At 33.2% G+C, this 23,091-nt stretch overlaps 3 protein-coding genes across 3 annotated transcripts in view; 2 read left to right on the forward strand and 1 right to left on the reverse strand.

Moving 5' to 3' along the window:
• Positions 1-1,905: 1,905 nt before the first annotated feature.
• LOC125070181 (esterase FE4-like) lies at positions 1,906-7,589 on the reverse strand. The gene is made up of 3 exons (XM_047679909.1): positions 7,408-7,589; positions 3,514-4,793; positions 1,906-2,355 (listed from the first exon to the last, which is right to left on the reverse strand). Exons 1-3 carry the CDS (start codon positions 7,579-7,581, stop codon positions 2,181-2,183), a joined length of 1,629 nt encoding a protein of 542 aa, XP_047535865.1. The 5' UTR covers positions 7,582-7,589; the 3' UTR covers positions 1,906-2,180.
• The window catches only part of LOC125070180 (esterase FE4-like), a 43,653-nt gene continuing 22,639 nt past the window's right edge, over positions 2,078-23,091 (forward strand). The window contains exons 1-3 of the mRNA XM_047679908.1: positions 2,078-2,128; positions 20,043-20,095; positions 22,081-22,252. Coding sequence (XP_047535864.1) covers positions 22,082-22,252 — 171 coding nt within the window. The 5' untranslated portion in view covers positions 2,078-2,128; positions 20,043-20,095; position 22,081. The remainder of the gene's footprint in view (positions 2,129-20,042; positions 20,096-22,080; positions 22,253-23,091) is intronic.
• LOC125070182 (acetylcholinesterase-like) lies at positions 12,766-16,133 on the forward strand. The gene is made up of 3 exons (XM_047679911.1): positions 12,766-13,255; positions 13,939-15,212; positions 15,742-16,133. The coding sequence occupies exons 1-3, from the start codon at positions 13,085-13,087 to the stop codon at positions 15,911-15,913; spliced, it is 1,617 nt and encodes a 538-aa protein (XP_047535867.1). The 5' UTR covers positions 12,766-13,084; the 3' UTR covers positions 15,914-16,133.

The raw sequence follows: 23,091 nt of genomic DNA on the forward strand, positions 1-23,091 counted from the left end.
GATTATAATATACAAAAGATAAATCCCAATTTATATTTATTGTCTTGCAATGAATAAAAGATACAAAATTTAAATGTTCAACTGCTGGCCTTCTTGTGACGAGAGATTTTTTGAGTCCACTAAGCTGCTCCAATACCTAGAATACTTATATTTTAAACCCCAGCAACGCACCTGCAAGCCTCCAAGTATTTAATATGTCTATGGGCGCCGGTAGTCACTCTGCATCAGCTAAGCCTAATGCTCGTTTTCAAATTATACTTTAAAAAAATACCAAGAGTTTTGGTAGATACATATTATAAGGTAGACTTTGATCAAACAACAACGACATAGGCACGTTTAACATCATACTCATTTTATTTATCAAATTCCAAATAATATTTAAATATTGATTCTAATGTCTGGATAAAAATGTAATAAAACATCAAATAATTAAATATAAATAAAAACAAATATTATAATTATATTTAAAGCATATAAATTTTTGTAATTAATAATCTTACATATTTGCATACAATTCATCATAATCTTCACACGATCTTACACCTAAAATGCCATATTTTCCATTGAATGCTTACAGACGGAAGTAAGCACTAAACATGAACTGGTACATTTTTTTTGATTGCCTCGTGGTTCGTAAGACTTATCACCTCTCTCGAGTAATCGAGGTCCTGGGTTCAAACTCCGGGACGGGACTCAGTAGCAGCCCGAAGTTTGAAAGTTGGCTAAATCAGTACATCGGAAAATTCATAAAGCCGTTGGTCCTGCACTTGAACTCTCCCCTCCCCGTATTAAGTAATAAAATAAAGTGTGTAACTGGGTTGTCGCTCTATAATATCTACCAAGTATTCCCATCATTCCAGGAACCCAGCAACCAAAGGAAATTGCCCTTTGTTCGCTCACAAGTTAATGTGCGTGACCATCTTTGACCAAATTATTACTGAGGATTATTTGACCAATGTGTGCAAATAAAGGTGCAAATAATTCGTTCCCTAGGAATTCGGTTCGTCCTCTCGAGAATGGCCGCCTGACAAAAAATTATGCACCGATAAATATTTTCTCATGTAATTTACATTCTCTATCAATCCAAATAAATTGACTAAGTGCACGAATGATAAATTATGAGGAATAACAATTAGCACGGTAACCCCTTACAAAGGGCACAATTTGAAACGGAAGTTAATTAATTTTACCGAATACAATTAAAACCTGTTTGCTAAAGTCTATTCCGATATTCTCACTTGAATCATTTTTAACATTTTAAGAATATCAAGCGAGGGATATCTCCAAAATATTTTACGTATCAGCACCGTATGATAAGTAATCGTTTCTCCATTTTTATATTAAAACAAAAGACGATAACGTCACCATAGTGTAAAAACAATCTATAACATTACGACGGTTCAATTCTCACTGCAATAAACATTAAATTCTATTCTGTGGAACATTTAAATTTCAAAAACATACCAAGGTATTTAAACATTCAATTACTCATAAAACATTTGCAAGCCTCGCTTTAAGCAAAAGTATATAAAATACCTATTCATAATCCTCCATCGTCATTAACTAAAGCTTAAATTTTATTATACACTTAATACCCTGCCCAAAGCCCTTTTGACATACATCCCATTTTGTTACTCTCCACATGTAAAAGAGATTCTATATAACCTTACAAACATAAGCGTTCCTAGGACAAAAGTCAAGGTAACACGAAGATATAATTATATAGATTTCAATCTAAGTAATTTGACATTTAAAATCTACAACCAGTTTTTTAACATTAAATTATATTCACATAGAACACGCTAATGACAGCAAGGGTAATCCCTCACCGGCAGCATTCGCATATAAGAGTCCAAGTCCATTTTTAGCATTTAACTACTGCAGTCATGTCATTGTGCTCTAATGCTTAGTTTTTCTTACTGACTTATAGTGATCGAATATGAACTAGTACAATACAGATTAATTCAAATAGTAACGGACCGCCCCAATGCCCTAAAAATAACTTAGATAATCTTTAAAAATTGGTAAAAATTGAATAATATTGCTTCTATTGTAAAGGCCGGCAACGCACCTGCAAGCCCCCCGCTGTTGCAGATGACCATGGGCGGTGGTAGTCACTTTCCTTCAGGTAAGCCTCCCGCTCGTTTGCCACCTATCACATAATAAACTGTCTATATTTCTCAATCAGTTTTTCTTCTATACTTTGAGTAGATATCACGTAAGTATTTAAAGGAGTCGCTGGGCCAAAGAGGTATGGTGGAGAATTCTCTGTCTATGACGAAGGTTTGTGGAGAAGTCTTGTTGGTCGGTAACCACTTCACTGGCAAGAAGTCCGTTACCTCCGGAGTTGGGTCCCTGAAAAAGTTAATTTCTTTTTATGACAATATCATAAATACATATTCTATAATATTGGGGCGACTAAACATAAGTGGTCACCACCGTTCATAGACATTATATAACATAGATATGAAATCACCAATTTAATGTTACGGGTGTAAATACCATGTATAATCAGCGTATCAATAGATACTTTTTTTGTATAATCACAAAATCTCAGGTGAAATTACATTTTTCAGCCGTCACTATCGCTGCGTCTGGAGCTACTTTTCGTGAAATAATCTCGGCGTTTCGGATTTTCACTTTGATCGCGCAGTATAACTTTCATCTCAGTCTCTATTTTTAATAAATGTCGGCAATGATTTTAAAACCTTGGTCTTCTTTCCAGCTTTAATTAAAACCTAAATTGTCGTTGCTTATCTTTCCAAAGTAACAAGGTAAGCTAGTTGTTCGAACCTTCGCTTAAATTAGTCAGATTAGACGTTTAATACTAGCGAGCAGTTTCAATATTTTAAAAATATTTATTAATAAGCACAAATTTGGCAAGAAATCGGATATTTTAAATTAAGGTATTTATGAAACTTCTTATGAAAAAAAAGAGATATATCATTGAGATACTCGGTTGATAACATAATAACATAATTAAATTAAATATACAATGAAATGAATTAACAACGTTTGTGAATAAATAAATAACAAGAAATAATATTTTTACTAAATATACCATGTGAATTAAAATAATAACAAGAAGAACTTTAAATAATTTTATACAAAGCCGTTTATAATAGAAAGAAGCAGGGAGAAAGACAGTAAACGGTTGCCTGGAGGAAACATAACCCTTATGCCTTACGTGAAGATATCTGCCAGTACGACTGCGATTGCGACTGCGTTCCGAAAAATGTAGAAGAAAAAACGTAAATCCTATTTACCCCTTTTAAGCTTATCACTTGTGTTAGAAGTGGAGACGACAATAGCCCAAGGGGTCAGGATAGATCCTGCGACTTTTAACATCGCTAGGCGGCCCGTAAACCATTGAGCTATTAACGCTTCAAAGCTAAAACCAGAATCCGTACATATGTGTAGAATTATTTGTACATTGTGATTTGATATATGCAATATCGTATGTCACAAGGTAAGTTTTTTAAATATTACTATAATTAATAAATCAATACATACCCATATTTAACAAAGTTAGTCCACAACGTTGTTACCCTATCTATCATCGTACGCTCAAAAAATGAGGGAAGAAGTGGTTGTTGAAATAAATAAAACAGATCGTCAGCATGCGTTGCACCCGGTGCTGCACTTAATCCATGGTCGAGTGTAAATTTTAGAATATTCCGTCTCCCATCATAGCTGAAGACGTAGCTATATACTGGATTATCGTTTGTGTTTAAATAAAATTCGGTTTCCTGTAAAACTCCAAATGAAAAATATACTTCATCGTACAATTGTGATAGATTCTCTAAAGTGTTATAGGAAATATCCTTGTCGCCAAAATATAATTCCTTGAGTTTCGCTCCAATTTCTTTTCGTTTCGATTCGTCTGGTACGTGCCAATTTTTAGGTAATGTTTTCTCAAACATTATCTTTGGTAAAGTTGTATCATTCTCCATGTTACTAAAAAGTAAACCTTCAGAATTTGTACGACCAATTAATACAGGAACTTTGTTATACTTTCCTGTAGATAGCAAATCGTATGGGAATTCAGTTAAAAACGGCTCGACGCCTGGAATTTCGTCTTCAACGCAAGGTGTATAAAGCAATTCTGAAATAATAAGATGACCTGGTCTTCTAGGCACTCTACTAACAATTAAATCTTCATCAGATTTTTCCATTAATATATTATAAATTTCATATAAATCATCAGTGGCGTGTCCCATAACTTTTGTCAATAAACCAGCCATGTACACCGGTCTAAACTGTAACGCCCAAGGGTCCAAAGAGGAACCACTCTGTAAGATAGCTCTGTGAAAGAGACCTTTTGACATCGGTGAGAGAATATGGAAAGACACGGAAGCCGCGCCTGCACTTTCACCACTTATTGTAACACTGTTGGGATCTCCGCCAAATGCTTCGATGTTGCGTTGAATCCATTTAAGAGCAGCCAATTGATCCTTTAAAGCAGCGTTACCTGGCGCTTCCTTTATTTTCAAGCAAACCATACCCTGAATTTGCAGTCTGTAGTTCAAAACAACTAGAATTATTCCCTTAGTTACTAAATATTCTGGACCATATAAAAAACCTGTACCGGATCCCTCATAAAATCCTCCCCCATGAAAAAAAACCATCACTGGATATTTCGAATGTGCAGTAGCATCAATGGGCGTATATATATTCATTATTAAGCACTCTTCTTGACCTATAAGTATGCTCTTTCCTATTCTTTGAAGACATCGAACATTTTCTTCTATAGCTTCTAAAACGCCTCGCCATGTTGGTTCAGGACCAGGACCCTTGAAAGATAAAATTCTTGGTGATAAAAACTTTATCGAAATAATAAGGTCACCTATTGCTTTACGATATCACTTATCATGAAGTCAATGTCCAATTTGTCTGCATAAGTCTTAATTTGTATTTTCTTTTAATTTTACATTAACCATAATATACCGATTATAATAATGTTTAAAATTACATTAACAACAGTTGATTAATAATCGTAGCCATTGGCTGAATAACAACATATCTTTGTATTATTTGCATATTATTTATTGAAATATTATTAATACCTGATGGGTAGGCAGACGTACACAAGTGCCGTACCTATTAGCAATATAAGGCGTATTAACTATGTCTACTCTCCCTACCAAATTTTGAACTGAGATATTATGTCACTGATGTACAAGGCATAGCTATTTGATGGTAGGATCACCAATGCCTATCTAATAACTGTGGGGATTTTGGACTAATTTGTTTAAAACACTACAAAGACAAATTAACAACATTTACTAATAATTTCTAAAGTATTGTAATTGATGAATTCTACGATACTGTATCTGTTTTCAAACTCAAAAAACTCAAATTCCTTTATTTAATATAGAAGCATTACACTTTCTTATTGATGGTCAAATTAAACACTACCACCGGTTCGGAAAAAGGAACACCCTGACCTGAGAAGAACCGGCGAAAGAAACTCAGCGGTTGCGGTTTAGTAATCTGCTTCAGGAGCGGGGGGTAGAGGGGCTCTGGGGAAGTATATGAGTATTCTCCCTATGCTCTGGTACCATTCCCATCATGCGAATTTGCTTCGTTCTTGAGATATTGGCAAAAACTAATCATATAATTCTAACCTCAAATCAGGCTATTTATTAACAATTTCGAAACTTAGTGGCCTTCGGCGCTACGGGATGTGCAGCACCTTCGCCTTTCGTAACAAAGCACAGGCACGATGTGCCTGTGCTTTGATACAGCAGGCGGGTGCTGCACCCCCTTCGCGCCTTCGGTTTCTTAAGAAACACTCTAGGGAGTCAGAGTTAACAGAGTCGGTTTTGTGTCAATTTTATACAATCAAATGTATAAATCTAAGCTTTCTAGCAAAATCATCGAAATAAATCACAACAAACAAAATGAGCACTCATTCGAAATACGCGAGTCAAAAAGAAACAACGAACGATATATTTAAATATGAATAACGTCAAAACACATTCGTGATATTTGACACATTCATTTAGCATTTTGACATATGACAAGCACCTTATGTATATTGCATCCTTGACGAACTTATACAAAATAATTACTTATCCTGCTCTTATAGTAATATTACGATCTATTTGACATATTTCCGCGTGTATAGGTTATGATAGTTTTTCTTAATTTTCTCGAAAATGGTGCAGTTTCGCAGGACGCGAGTGGTATTGTTGTAATCAGGGACCAATTCTCTAACATATACAACAATTTGTTTCCCCAAAATCGTGGAGGATTATTCTAAACCCAACCCACTAACAGACTTATGTAATATAATATTTATGAATTAGTAGAATTGACCACCAGTTCTTAATCACATAATGGACGTAAATTATTTGATCCGGCACCTGTTCTCTCGTTTAACGAGAGAAGAGATGAGAGTGAAGGAACAAAAACCTCATCTATATTTACGTGCACGCTTGCAGTACACCACTTCAATGTCTCCTACACAATTGATTATTCCTTAAAATTAGCTGCCGTTGAGTTATGTGGAAGCATGGCTATTCGTCAGTTTATTTTTTTGCTTATTTTAAACGCAAATGAAGATATCAATTCCAAACCAAAGTTATCTGATACGAATGAGCACAATCAACGCGTGATTAAGTTTATCTATCTATTTATTACTTTCGTCGAGTTGAATTCAGCTGTTATATCGAGTATTGATAAATAATTAAATGATACCTTTATATATGTATATATCTTATCAATCACTTTAAAACATTCTCTGGAAGTAACATTGGCGAAATAATCTGTGCGCTCTTGGCACAAATAAAAGCAATAAAAAAGCATACTCGAATGTATGTAAGTCTATCCAAAATACTATTTATAAGTGTTTAAATTTCATAAATAGAAGTTATTTTATATAAGCAAGTCACAAGTTTTTATTTATAAATCTTTTTATCTTATACCATAAATATTATCAACTTGAATATGTTTTTTTATTACTTTTATTTGTGCCAATAGGCCACAGATTATTTCGCAAATGTCACGTTCGAGAGAATGTTTTAAAGTGATTGACGAGATATATACGTAAAAAGGTATCATTTAATTATTTATTAATAATCTACATTTATTAGTATTGACAGTGATGTAAAAATAATTTACGAAAGTGTATTGTGACAAAAAATGACATTTTTTTTCGTATACAGACAGTTTGACACTAAAATTAATCAACATTTTTATATGGCTCAAATTGAGTCACTGGAGTAGCGACAAAGGCCAGCTAAGAAACTGAACAGTATATCGTGGTGATGCTGAAACTATTTCAACTATATGCATATAGTACATTTGTAAATAAATGACTAAAAGTCACAACAAACTGAACCAATGCCTATTATTGACAATAAACTATTAGGGATATATTATAAAATGAACTGTTTCACACACCTGAAAACGCTTAACAGGATGGGTAGCAAAGGGAACCGCCATATATCGTTTATGAGAACCATCGGGAGCTACCACACCGCGCAACCATCCACCGGTTACGCGCACAGGTAGCGTTGGTTGCCTGACCAGTCGCGCCGCCCACAGCGACCAGAGCACCAACCAATACGTCTTCATTACGTCAACTACACACACACGCTAACTACGGTATATCATGACAAAACTGACCAGAGATACTGTTGAAACAAACAACTGAGCGAACTTAACTGCAAAATTTAAGTAAACAACTTTTTAAATCGTATTTATTATTTACATTTAACCGTCAAATCCGATGTTCAGAATGTATATAACAATTCGGTTTCGCCTAACTCACTGGCTGTGACCCTCAAGGTTGTGAACTACGTAACATCTGCACTAAAAAAAAAATCAATAGTGTTGTTCTGTTCATACGGGAAATGTATTAAGATTTATATAAAGTTAACAAATATTCGCTTATAATGTATAGAGTTTCTGTCTGTTTAATAGTCTTGTACGCGATATTTAGATGTAAATTTAATTTGTCGTAAGGGAGCTTGCGTCACACAGCACTAGCCGGGGTCGGGTCAACTGACGCTCGTCGCTTGCCGCATTCGGCCAATCCAAGTCACCCATTATATCCAAATAATATTGAATTCTGTATCTCATGGAAATTATAAACATATGACAAATAACATTAATGTAATAAAGTGCGCTGGATTTACGGGCAGTAGTGTCCAGGGCTGCAACAGTATATGGACGAGAAAAAAAACCTCTTTTTCGCGTTATCGAATATATGAAAAATTTAGATAAATATATAATTGTTCTAAGACTATTTTTGTCTATATTTACATTACATTAAATTATTTAATAAAAATAAACTGTTTTTGAGTGTACTCTTTAGCTACTTATGACAGGTAGCTTCACAATCCGTGCGTACCTTAAGAGTTAATTTAGCGCCAATCAGCAATACTATTGAGCACCTGTGTTCTAGTTTGAAGGATAACTGTATAGAAATATGAGCAAGTTCATACACAAAGTTAAATTTGTAAAGGGTGATTCGGGGACAAATTCAACTAGTTTATAACGGTAATGATACGTTCACGATTCTATTACGATACAACTTTGACCGAACGACAAATCGATAATCTATTTGTATGTTCACGTATCTGCTACAATTATTTTAGAAACACCAGTTTAAGGAAATCATTTACCACGATCTTCACGCCGTTATTTCGTTAAGAGTTATTATATATTTTTTTGTTATTTTCAAGTTACTTGTTTTTGTGATGAAGCAGAGTTTGTCCAAACTAATGCTTCTTATAATACACGGAAATAAATATTTAATATGCCTTTGTAATAACGAGTACCAAGGACAAACACCCTGCGGCCTATTTTATAAAATTCCCATGGTTTGTGGCGCACTAACGGCTTACAGAATCTTCTTTCAATTTTACAAATTATTCTTAACTTGGTGCAATCCTCTCTGGGAAGGAACCACCCTCTTATCAGATATATGACCGTGAAATAGCAATTCTTTGAAGTTGTAGTAAGCTAGTAACTACAGACAATAGGGACATAGCTTCTTAGCTCCCAATGTTGGTGGCGTATTGGCGATAGAAGGAATGGTTAACATTTTTACAGAACCAATGTGTATGGGCGGTTAACCATCAAATAGATAGTCGATTTAACCATAACAACACTATATTGTACCAAACGATCTGATTTTTATTCAATTATATTTTATGTATTATCAAAGTCACGGGCGATACGTAGTCGTCCAAATCCACATATCTAATAACAGTGATAATTTCGCGATATTATCAGCAAGACATACGTAAAAACGATATGCAGTGAGAAAATTTGAATGGGCAAATTCGAAACGATTCCAAAATACGAGTATGTATATTATGCAGAATTGACGTAATTACGTGCAAAAAAAACATATCTCAAGTACAATACCTGTGGAAATCATAGTGATAAAGATATATATATATATAATTTAGAAACAGATTATTTAACAATTAGTTACTACCTGAATACGAAATTATTTTTATTAAAACTAATTTAATATTTTTTCTATCGCATTTATTTTTTGCAAGAAAAAAAATTATATTCATTTTAATTATAGTTTCATTGTATGTAAAATTGTTACACATACTAGCCTACCCTTGACTAAATAGTTGTTTTTTTTTTAATTTTCAATATCAGTATCGAAATATTCTCTATTCAAGTAGACTCATAAAAGCACATTTAAATCGTCATTTTACACTTATGAACTAAATTTAAAGCTACCACCGGTACGGAATGTAGATTAGTATGATTCCACCGAGAATTACCGGCAAGAAACTCAGTTTATTCCAACTATTAACAGTATAATTCAATTTAATATAACTGTCTTCTTATGTAGGCAGGTGGAGATGCAAAGAGGCCACCTGATGGTAACTGGTCACCACATCCTATAGACATTGGTGCTGTAAGAAATATTAACCAATACTTTCATCGCCAATGCGCCACCAACCTTGGTGATGGAATATAATCCCCAGTGCCTGTATTAACACTCATAACAAACTATATTACTAAGCATTGCGCTTTTGCGGTAGGTACAATATGTGATGTATGGGAGGCACTCGGACTCGCACGAAGCCCTGTCATGAAGAAATAAACTTGCAAATAATATTTATTAGTGTTGATATCTACAGCCTGTTCCAACTACGAGAGAAGTAAAGACAATTAAACAACATTTGACGTTGAATTGGCGCGATATCATTGGAGCTTGATTAATCTATGATATTCAATATGAATTCGTCAAACAATGGCGTTTTTAATGACGTCTTTGAAACTCTGGGAGTTCAAAGACGTCGACGACGACGGGAGACTTGAGTTTGAGTTTAAATGAGTACTAAAAAAAATCATTTTCAAATAAACTTTTATAACATCAAATTAAATAAAAATAATTTAATTTATATATATTTTTTATAATAACATGTTTTAATTGAAGATATACGCATTCCTTATTGATATTATTTCCATGTTTCTGGCTAGAAATATGCACGGAGGCATTTGTTTTTCTCTAACGTTTTTTGCGTCAAACGTACTTGATAACTTTTACTACTTTCCGCGTCGTAATTTATTCTTATGCAAGGAAATATTGTATATAAATACCGTTTTCTGATTTGCTATTGATCTTATATACTAATAAGTGAGGGTGGTTTTCCAATGGCGCCTAACTAACTCATGGCTCTATACTATAATTTGTTTGAAAACAATGTTTGTAAACAAATGAAAATTATTTAAAATTTATTTGTAATGAGTTTTTTTTTTAATTTTTTTTTTTACCTTACCTATGTTGCCAGAGTGATGGGCTAAACAAGGCTGTGTGTTATCATCCATATGTTACATTATCTAATCACTATCATCACTAATCAAATATTCTACCGCCTTACAAAATTCCTTTGTATTGTCACAAGGGACGTTAACTTTCGTCTCCTAAGGCTAGAGGTACATTGGTGATTTAAGGAATGGTTAATATTTCTTAGTGATGACATTTACCATCAGGTGGCTCCGCCTAACGGTATTATAATAGTAATAATAAAATAAGTATCAAGTGTTTAGCTAAACATTTTATAAAGATTTTATATTTTAGCCGGTTCTCATATTCTAGTTTATGGTTGAAAAATTATATTGAACATATGTTTAGGCTGTGGATTTACTACGATGCTCTAAATTGAGACATAAGTTCATTTTCAACTCAAAAAAAGTAATTGCGTTTAAATGTCTAATCTCTTTGAGAAGGGTTGAGCTAATTCCACCACGCTACTCCAGTTGCTGTATACACTTAGTCTTAATTTATATGATATTAGACACTTGTATGTTTTCACAAGATCAATTCTAATCATGATATTAATTGCAAACACGAATTAATTATGGAAATTCAGTGGTACTTGCCTGATTTTGAACCCGCAATCGACAGTCAATGCATTTTTGACTGAATTTCGTTCAGTAGACCAATCGTATAAACTAGCTCACGGTGTAGCAGTATCTTAGTGCGTATATACAGACGACAAATCGGAATATTATTTGATATATATTTTTACATATGATAAGTTTTACTGGTTAACAATAATAGTTTAGTTTTACACGCTAGTCATACCAGAGAAACAATGTTAAGAATTGGAGCCGCCGCTGAAAAAGCTGAAGCAAACTTCTTCTTGTTCTCGAACTTCTAATGATAGTTGTTTAATTTTTAAAATTAAAAGAAAACAGCTACAGTATGACGATGTAAAATCTTTGATATAGTACATTGGTTTAGCGTAAATAGCCTTAGGCTAAATAATAAAAAACAAAAAAAAAAAAAATTTAGTACACCAAATGTGTCAGGAAAGCTGGTTCATTTTACCCAGAGGATCGGAATTGCGATTCAATGGTAAAATGCTGTTAGCATTCCTGCGACAATTCCACGCCGTCATGATTTGTACGGTAACAATTTTAAATTTGTATTTATATATAGTTAAGGCAATAATGTTAATAATTCTTATGTAAATAAAGTAACTGCTTAACAAGACGAACTTTGAAACTAATTACAAGCCTTCCCGTCGCTCAGCCATCGCTCATATTCAACACGGACCTCGTGGATCTCGATCGTACCAAACCGGTTGTTTCTACAACAACAACACTCGATGTATCAAACGTGTTTTAACTGTAAAATTAAAGATTTTATTTTTCCGTTTTATTGGTATAGTTTATAAAATAAAAATCAGAGCGCACGGAACTTGATTCTGAAGCAAAAAAAGCAAATACAAAGTCATAAGCGAATACAAACTACTGGTAGTGAGAACGACGGTTTTTTTTTAATACGTTAATCTATATAACAGAACTTCAATGACTTTATAATATTCCACGCGCACCATCCTCATTTTATTACTATTTACTATGACAAAGTTAAAAGTTAATTATGTATGTCAAACATTACAAACAGTCAACGTTGCTGCATTATTAAACAAAGTACATAATTCCAATATAATATAGCAAAAAAAAAACTAGCTCAATCGCGTAACATTAATCCAGTTCAATCGAACTAAACAAAACTAAACTATAATCATAAAGGCATAATGTTTAAATCCGCGTATACTTCCTTATATAATCAGTAATAATATAGTCTTGCCTGTTTCTCCAGCGTTATAATCGCTTGCAAAATCCACTTCTTAATGCAAAGATAAATACAGCTACGTTAAACAACTGCTCACGTTTCGAACCTTATTGCGTAGTGATAAGGTTACGATTTAAATAGCACTAGTTAACCCAGCAGTCGAGTTTGTAATGTCGGTTGCTTGTAACGTACGCTGACTGTTCCGTTGACTTCTGTCTGTCGTATACCGGCGAAAGACGTGTCGTCTACATAATTTAAATATTTAAACTTTGATTTTAATTAAACATACAGCAGTGTCATTTGAAAGTATGCATATGAATGATAATTAATTTTACTTGTTTTGGTGTTTTGTGATACAAAAACTTCAAGAGTGTTTATTGGGCAAGAGTGGTCAAGAGCAATATTTTATGAATATAATCGTTTAATAAAAACAGTATAAGTAGGTATTATGCTACTGACGTTTGAAATATTAGTTGTTGTGAAAAAACAGTGTTTACTATCGTAAATATTAGAGCTATGAAGTATTACTGGATAGTATTATGGTCGCTATGGGCAGGCCGACTGGTTCGGCAGCCAACGTTACCGGTGCGCGTGCGCAGTGGTCTAGTGCGCGGGTCAATGGCAGCTGATGGTACACATATAAGTTACCTGGGAATACCGTACGCTTCTTACGAACAAAGATTCCAGGTTAGATATCTCGATAGTACGAATTAATGTATGCAAATACGTATCCGAGATTTGAAATTGTTTATATAGAACACTTCACAATGCTACTTTTAAAATACAATAATAAAATAAATAAAAATCGTATTTATTCATGACTAAAGAACTTGCTTTTAGATCCTACACCAAACACCAACTACAAAAATATCTGAGGAATTATAGTAAAAAAGTGAATATGTTTTTACTGGAAGTATACATGCAGGCATTTTTTTATCGTTTTGTGATAAACAAATTGAATACCCGCATAATAAAGGCGCTGTTCAAATGAATCTGCGTATTTTTTATATGAGGGCACCTTCATAATGTAACCAATTGAATAAAAAAGAGATATTATAATCGCGAAGCTAACGAAGAACATAAACAAGAAACATAACGTTGAATAGACAATTTTTTAGATTCACGAATACACGAACATCTTATACACCAAAAATAATAAACGAACTCTTTTATAATTGATTATTTCCTAACATACTAAAACTACACACTTACACGGTATCTATGTAGTTAGTGTTTATGAGCAAAGGTAATCAATCCCTTAACATCCGACGAGTAACATAAAAATAAAACAAATGTATTTATCGTCAATAACTTTTAAAAACTAATTGTACACAACAACATTCTAATCAAACCAATGATGTTTTTTTCAGAGTTCTCGTCCGAGTCCACAATGGGAAGGCACATTAGAAGCAATCGAGGAACACATTAGGTGTTCACAAAGATTCTCCAAATCTTTGATTTTGGGACAGGAAAACTGCCTCACGCTAAACGTTTACACACCCGCCCAACCAGCTGATAAACTTCGACCTGTAATGGTTTATATTCATGGCGGTGGTTTCAGAGACGGCTCCGGTTCGCCATTTCTATATGGACCGGATTATTTAGTCAAACACGATGTTATTCTAGTTACATTTAATTATAGACTTGAAGTATTAGGATTTCTGTGCCTAGGTATTGAAGATGCTCCTGGAAACGTAGGTTTGAAAGACCAAGTGCAGGCATTACTGTGGGTTAAAAGAAATATTAGAGCTTTTGGTGGTGATCCCGATAACGTAACATTATTCGGTGAAAGTGCTGGATCAGCATCTGTGCTTTACCATATTATTTCACCATTATCCAAAGGACTCTTCCAAAGAGCAATCATGCAAAGCGGCTCAGCAATGTCACCTTGGAGTTTACAATTTGAGCCTATGAAAACGGCAAGAGAATTGGCGAAACAAATGGGTTACAACTTAGAAGATCCTCACCAATTATATGAATTATTTCAAAGTAAATCAGCTGAAGAATTACTTAGCACGCGAATACCGAGACTTGAAGGTGATGTCGTGCTATCAGAGAATATCTTCGTACCGTGCGTAGAAAAGAAAATACCAAATGAAGAACAATTTATTAGTGACGTACCCTTTAACTTGATATCGAAGGAGATGTACAATAAAGTTCCTATTATTATGGGTTATAATAACGCCGAAGGCTATATGTTTGTTGGTAAAGAAAACGATACTACAAAAAGTCAATTCAATTTCTACAGCGCAATGCCCAGAGATCTAGAATTCGTATTAAACGATGATAAAGTAAAAATAGCACAACAACTTCAAAAGATTTACAACGGCAGTAATAATTCAGACGATATGTTACTAAGATTATCAGAATTCGAAGGTGACTCTGGTATTATATATCCCGTAACTATAACAACTGAAATGCTTGCTAAAAGTAATAAACACCCGGTTTATGCGTACAAACTCAGCTATGATGGATGGATGAACATACTCAAAATGCTAATTAAATTTTGGAAGTATCCCGGCGCCACCCACGCCGACGATCTATTTTATATGTTTAAGATGAAAGTGACGTTAGTGCAATCGTTCTTTGAAATGGACACAATTAATAGGATCACGACATTGTGGACGAATTTCGCTAAATATGGGTAAGATCTTGTTTAATATAAGAAGTTTTACTGCTGAGGAATTGTTATATAAAGGCAAATTGTTCATTCAATATTATTCTTAAAAAGCATATTGTGATTTCCAAGATGTACCATCGACTATGCTAGTGTCAATCTTTCTGGGAAGGTACTACCCACTCTTCAACTTTTTAAACACAAAATATCAAATCTTTATATAGCTGATATAAATACAAAAAATCACTAATATATGCCCAAAACGGCCCGCGTGCACGTCATTCTTCACTAAAAATTATAGATTTTTTATATCCGGACAAGCGCCACCGAGTTGTGATATCCTTATGTTTGTATTTTTAATTAATTTCGTTGTTGCTTGAATATCTGTAACATGTTCATACCTGCATTAGAGGCGCGTGATGATATACGCTTCTATCCTTCTCCTTGGGAAGACGCTTAAGTCGAACTGTTACTTTTACGTTAACATCATTTTTCGTATTGATAATAGTAGTATTTTACACAATTCATTATTAATGCATACTCAATTACGTTTCAGAGACCCATCACCTGCTATAACCCAAGAGTTACCAATGAAATGGCTCCCAGTTGACAAAAACGACCCCCATTTACTGGTCATTGACAGAAAGTTCTCAAGCGAACCGCTATGGGACGACGATAAATTGTTATTTTGGAATAAAACTTACTCCAAATTTAGAAGAAAGAAGTAATGTTGTATTAACAGATCTAAAAGACTTTATTTTAAGAATTTATTTATTTATGTTAAATTAATATATGGAATGATAAATGTGTGATCAGAACAAAAATTTGTTACATTGTTGGAGAATTTTCTATATTAGTTAATGGAACAGAGGCTTAGGACACTGATTGTTAATTACAACTTGATTACTGTTGTGATTAAGTAAATAAAACTTTTGTATTTTATTTATATATAGACATTTTATTAGTAATATCAGGATTATTCGAGATAGTGAGTGTATATTCAAACGATTTTATATGAACGATCCACAATTTTAGTTATTGTTAATTAAACAAATCAATTACACAGATATATTCACAATAGTCATTAATATCGATTCGTTAATAAATCATTTACAAAAGAATAAAGATAATGTTGGAAATTAGCGATTCGTCGCAAACGTGGTGCGCGGGATATCTTGAATGTCTGTCGATTCAAGATGGCTGCCGCGCTACCATCGACGCGACGCTTCACTAGAGCACCGTTCAACTCCCATTGACACTCTTTTCCAACCAGTATGAATAAATAAGATGACGGACCATACGCCGTCATATATAAACATTTCAATACGTCACATTAAACCACGAGGGACAACGTCTTGAACGTCAACGTGTGATGAAAGATATGGCAAATATTTCTTACAGCGTAAATGTCTGGTGGCTAGTTAACATCAAGTATCCCATTTGCCAGTCCACGTACCCATCTGTGTCGTATTTAGGTTCGAACTTCATTTATTTTTTGTCAATAGACATTACAGCAAATTACATTACATAATATTCTTTATTTGTAAAAGAAAATAAGAAATGTCCAGTGTCTTAATAATATACATTTTTATTTATTAACAAAATTGAACATTGAAGAGATAGGTTTTTATTTTTTACATAAACTGACAAATCACATGGTATTCAGTTAAATTTAGATACTCGTATAGGTTTCCAAATAGTTATTAAAAACCTCTTAATATATACTTATAATATTCTTTATACACAATATTTATTTAGTTTTGATCTATACTTTTTATAAAAATATTAAATATTATGGCATGACCGATTTGGATGATTTAAAATGTGTTCCATAGAGGTAGGTAGATTTTTACTACTCATTGTACTCATCCTCATTAATTTTCATCAATCTTGTTTTGCCAAAAATCTACCCTCGGACCTAGAAATAACTAACGAAATAAACTTAGCAATTTCTTTTTTAAGTATCTTACAAAAACATTTTTTTTTTCGAGTTCTATTTTTAGTAATTTTAGTGCATTCGTTTTATTTTGTTCATAATTAAAAGAATTCAATTTACGACGTCAAATTGAACACCAATAATAGGTATATCTAGTCGTAGCAAATATTTCTCATTAATAATTCCTTTCAAGTTGACGCTGCATTGTTTTCAAAGAGGCCAAGATCAGACGACGTTGGCAACTCGCTTTGATTGTTTTTATATCTTTGTAATTATCAAACAGACGTTGATTGGTTTGGTATCCGACTTACAATCTTGTTTAAAAGTACTATCAAAAGTAAACCAAATTGTGATTGATTATATAATATCTATGTATATTAAATACCTTTATTACACACGTAAAGTTTGATTGAGTCAGTGTAATTTCACAACAAGGCACAAGGGACATAACTTATATTTTAGGGACATTACTTATTTTTTAAAGTTGGTAGCGCGATGAAACTAATCTACATATATAAAAGCGAAATACCACGCACTAATTAATCACGAAATCTCAGACACTATAACACCTACAAACTTGGAATTTGGCAGGTAGGTTCCTTATAGGGTGTAAAAATCCGGATTTCACGAAACTCTATCCCTAAAGGGGTAAAACTGGGGTTGGAATTTTCTATGATAGTCCTTTAATGGGGCACAGCTAGTTGCAAATATTTGCTACCTCGTCAATAAATACGAGCGTTGGTGACCAATTTGCCTATCCTATGCCTCTTGTAAGTAAAAAAGAATCTCAAATAAGAATAGAAAAATTATCTACGCAGCGTCGACGTCTAAAAGTGAGGCATAAAACACAAAACAAAATTCCTTAAATACATGCAAATTCCTCGTTCCAAATATAAATTAACTTTCTTGTTTCTTCTTCGTGACTTTCTTGTTAATTAGTTCTTTGGATAAGTCAAGATAACACGTATCTGATTAGTACATAATTAGGAGATGTAGATTGACAAGTAATATCTTGATCTTAATAAGGCTTGACTCTGATTAATCTCTGATTGTAAAATATATGTTTATTTTTATTAAATGATTATATGGACGGGTAAACCAATGACCCAGTGATATTTAGAGCCCATTGCCACTGTAAGACAACATTGGAGCTGTAAGAAATTTAACCTCTCCTTAGATTGCTGTGCCACCAACCAGCGAACAAAGATTTTATGTCTTGTGCCAGTGGTTATATTGGCTTACTTAACCTTAAGACCGAAACCCAAAAATTCTAATTATCTACTGCTTTTTGGCAACAGAATATCTGATTAGTAGAGGGGTAAATAGCTTGACAGGCTTGCACAAAACCCTATAAAAATTATATTTCATAGAGGTTGTCCATCCGCCAACATATATATTACTGACCGTCGAAATTGGTACTTTCAGAAATGATAATAATTAATTCGTTCACCAAAGAAATTAAAAATGTTGTTACATGTGCCTGCTTTGAAAGCTACTAAATAACAACTCCCCTGATTTTAATAAATAGCAAAATCTCATATCCACATTATATTGCTACATTTAATGATCCGACAATATTTTAAATTTATATTCTAATTTATTTATAAACAATTCTAGTCATTGATGAGTAAGTAAGTAAGTTATGTCATTTTTGCAGTTACCCGTGGCCTTCGTTAAAATAACGTCATTGTGAAACTCTTCCTACTATCGTAATTACCAAAGGTCATTACCGGCAGTCATTTCCACCGCACGTCATTAGTTTTAAAATTAAATCATTTAAAAACATGCATATCATCAACATTTATTAAGGCTAGTGTAACGTACGTATTGACCTTGTTTTAACTATTATAATAATCGTTTATATTCTAAAACTAAACTTGGAAATTGTACCCTGAACTTGTGTGTTTTGCATAGGAATAACAATTTGATGGCAAGTATTGTTTAATTGATACCAGATTAATAAAATAGACGTCAACTATGAACTTATAACATTGAATAATAGCATTCATAACGTACACACATATTTACAAATTATTCTTATGTTTAAAGGGAAAGTGTATTTACAAGAATAAGGGTCATAACATCTTTAATTCCACAACAGCGTTTTTACTGAGTAATAAGTATTAGTAGCTTCTTCCAGTATATATTGCGGTAAGTGTCCATCTGCCATCGTATTAGGTCTTTTTGTGGTCACCACCGCCCATAGACAATGGCACTGTAAGAAATATTAACCATTCTTTACATCACCAATGCGCCACCAACCTCGGGAATTAAGATGTTATGTCCCTTGGGCCTGTAGTTACACTGGCTCGGTCACCCTTCAAGCCGGAACACAGCAATACTGACGGGCGGGCTAGCACAAAGCTCGTCTGCCTTCCTTTTATGAATAAGAAAAAAAAACATGACTGACTTCATATTCTAATTAGTTATCTTATATTGCCGATGCGTTGCTAAACGTAACTTGCACTTGTGTAACGGCTTGCTAATCTATGTCGTTTATGTTTACACACGCACACATTTTAACATTTCACCGCACACGCTCAACTGATAGAGCAGGCATACACACATATACTCAAATGAAAATACTTACATGTTTACTTACATGTTAAGGTCTAATTTCACACTAAAACATAACGACACTTGTGGTACATCACTGCAAATAAAATTAACGTAACTCGAAGGAAATGTATCCGTCTCGGCAAGTCGGACGGTTAGCCAACATCGAGGCAAACATTTCTCAACTTAGACTAGCTGAAGCGAACGATCATAAGTTTCGATATCTGTTAAGAATTACATTTAAAAAGCCTACTTATAATGGCATTTACGAGAAAAGTTATGGATTTAATGTAAACAATTGAACAAATTATACCTTTACAATTTACCACGATACCGCTTTTTAAATCTTTTACCCTATGTTTTAGTCAGCTCGTGACCACAGCAGGGGTCTCTGTCAAAACATCCGGCTAAACAAAAGGTATACCAAATATAATACCGGAAATGATTATTGAATACAGGTTTTATTACGAGTTTTTGAGGTAACTAAATCCAATGTCATCTACATGTACATGTATACATCTGTATATCTGTCTCTAGCGGTTGTATTCTAAAATGAATTATAAAATTAAAAAACAATTTAAAAAAATAATGATTTTTTAATAAATTATAATTTAAATAATGATTTAATTTAATGAAATTAAATGTAACACAATTAAATTTTGAAAAAGTAAAAAACAACTGTTCCATTACATGGAGCAATGCTTGCGCAGCTTGTTCGGACCGGCAGAATTACTGTAAAAAATATCATATTTACCGAACGTTATTTTACAGTTTATTAACTAACGTTTTTCAACTGGTTTATCATTTAATTTATAATATTCATATAATTTCATATTCACAACAAAGAATATACAACAGTACTGTAAATTTCCCACTGCTGGGCTAAGGCCTCCTCTTCCTTTGAGGAGAAGATTTGGAGCATATTCCATAAGGCTGCTCCAATGCGGGTTGGTGCAATAGACGTGTGGCAGAATTTCGTTGAAATTAGACACATGCACACACACACACACAGGTTTCCTCACGATGTTTTCCTTCACCGCCGAGCACGACATGATTTATAAACACAAATTAAGCACATGAAAATTCAGTGGTGCCTGCTGGGTTTGAATCTGAAACCATCGGTTAAGATGCACGCATTCTAACCACTGGGCCATCTCGGCTCTCGCTTACAAATATTATTACTTACTTTCACAAACAAACTTAACAATCACCTCATTGCTCTATCATTGTAGTTAACATAATATTACAATATAACCGTATTCATTTAACAATAACAATACACAAATAACTATATGTGCATTGTATATGCACATATAATACAATACACACATCAGGTCAATTATTGATAACCTATAAAGGCACATCCACACATGTCTAGTAGCGTTATAAATTAAACTGCAGTAACTCTTGCTCGGATATATAAAAAATAACTGAAATATTATAAATAATATATACAAATGCTGCCCGCGACTTCGTGCGCGTTGTTGTTAAGTTATTTGAATATTGTAGCGTGATTTTATTTTAATTCTATATATAATTCTAAAATAAAAGTCGCCTAAGTTACTCCATATTACATCCGCTATCTGCCAGTGAAAGTCCCGTCGATATCGGCTAAGCCGTTCCAGAGATTAGCCGGAACAAAGAGACAGACAAAAATTGTAAAAAATGTTATTTTGGTATATGTAACATGTATACATACATATGAATTTAGTAAAAATGGGTTATTTTAATATTACAAACAGACACTCCAATTTTATTATATGTATAGGTATATTCCGTTTAATATGATAAATTTAAGATGTTATAAGTATATCAGAATTTTCAATTGTAATATCGCTATTAATTTATCTGTTATAATATATAGCGTTATATATAATTGTTGGAAATAGTTAGAGCTAATTGAAACTCATTACTAGAACAACTAGAACACAACTACGCTTCGTGTTTGAAGTTTACTATTATATTATTTCTATGTCCGATTTATTAGTGTAAATATACCAGCCCTATTAGTTGAATAACACACAGATCGCCTCGTGTTCTTAAACCACAGGTTCAATCTGTATATATCAACGTGCCTCCTACTTGAAATATTACACGCAACGCGAATAAGCATACTCTTAAAACATATATTGGCATTAATGACAATCGACATTGCCCAGTATAGTTAGGCCCTTATGTAAAAAATATATGATTTTCCTTATAATCGCTTTGCTGATAGTTCGTACAACGTACCAACGAGCAACACACAGTGCATAGTAACATTGTGCCTCTCTGTCCAATCGAACGTGAATCGTGTTATACAATAACATATTAAAATAAACGACGCAATTAAAGAGTATTTAAAATACAACATTAATGTATTCTGTAATTATGACTTACTAAACGAACGGTTAATTTAAATAGTATGAAGTATGTGGCGCTACTGTCGCTGCTCTTGGCGAATGTGGTGAAAGAGCCGACGCCGCTAGTGAAAGTGGGGAGCGGTCTAGTGAGGGGGCGAGTGAGTGATAATGGCAGGATATATCAGTATTTTGGAATACCGTACGCTACTGTTACTGAGAAGAACAGGTTTCAGGTACACTGCTTTAGTATATAAACATTTTTATGGTCCACTAATATCAATCCAAAAATTTGGCAGGTTGTCAACTCCGTTGTCATTTTTAATTACAAAAATAATAGTCTTCGATTTTATATCATTCATCATACCTTGGAATAAATAATTGCCTCTTAGCTGTTTTTGTAATGTTGAAAATTGTAAACAATTAAAAAATTTACAAAAAAAATCTACTGAGTTATTTTGTCACTCATTCTGAGGTCATTTAATCAAAAATTAAAATTTAAAAATAAAGTATTATAAGAAAACCTAAATGTAATGATCATTTCCAGAAAGACTACAATGAAAACTTCTATTTGCGTACTTCTTATGAACACGTTCCTCTAAATACTTATTATCTTCACCCGTATTAAAAAACAAAATAATACTCTAATACAATACTTGCCGTATTATATAATAATTAAAAATCTACCAATAAGTAAATTTAATGCATATTTATATATTTTTTCTATTTCACAAAACGTACTATATTATTCGATCGTAGATACGTCCTTGTCGATTTAATAGGCGCGGTCTTGTCAAATATATAAAGCACTTTAGTATATAATGTCTGTATGTACGTATTTCAAATGACCCTACAACGTTTACCAGATTTCGTAATTCATTCGTTTTTAAATTATTAAATCTTGGAAAAATTCTTTAAGACCAACCCAAACATTTTGTAAGATTTGAAAATGAAGTTTCGTAAGATCTTTTTTATTTTCCCTTCAAATATATATATGTATATATAATGTGCAGAAATGTTCATTGTACTCATTGTAACAATGACTAATACTACAATTTTTCTTTTTGTAAATTTA

The sequence above is a fragment of the Vanessa atalanta genome, chromosome 17 (assembly GCF_905147765.1).
Source record: "Vanessa atalanta chromosome 17, ilVanAtal1.2, whole genome shotgun sequence".
NCBI classification, from domain to species: domain Eukaryota; kingdom Metazoa; phylum Arthropoda; class Insecta; order Lepidoptera; family Nymphalidae; genus Vanessa; species Vanessa atalanta.

Bases quoted from the DNA above. Each gene is read 5' to 3' on its own strand.
- LOC125070182 (XM_047679911.1), top strand. From the start codon at position 13,085: ATGAAGTATTACTGGATAGTATTATGGTCGCTATGGGCAGGCCGACTG. The intron at 13,256-13,938 runs GTTAGATATCTC...TGTTTTTTTCAG, and splicing joins CTTACGAACAAAGATTCCAG to AGTTCTCGTCCGAGTCCACA. The intron at 15,213-15,741 runs GTAAGATCTTGT...ATTACGTTTCAG, and splicing joins ACGAATTTCGCTAAATATGG to AGACCCATCACCTGCTATAA.
- LOC125070181 (XM_047679909.1), bottom strand. From the start codon at position 7,581: ATGAAGACGTATTGGTTGGTGCTCTGGTCGCTGTGGGCGGCGCGACTG. The intron at 4,794-7,407 runs GTGTGTGAAACA...TTATCTTTCAAG, and splicing joins ATCCTGTTAAGCGTTTTCAG to GGTCCTGGTCCTGAACCAAC. The intron at 2,356-3,513 runs GTATGTATTGAT...TAACTTTTTCAG, and splicing joins ACTAACTTTGTTAAATATGG to GGACCCAACTCCGGAGGTAA.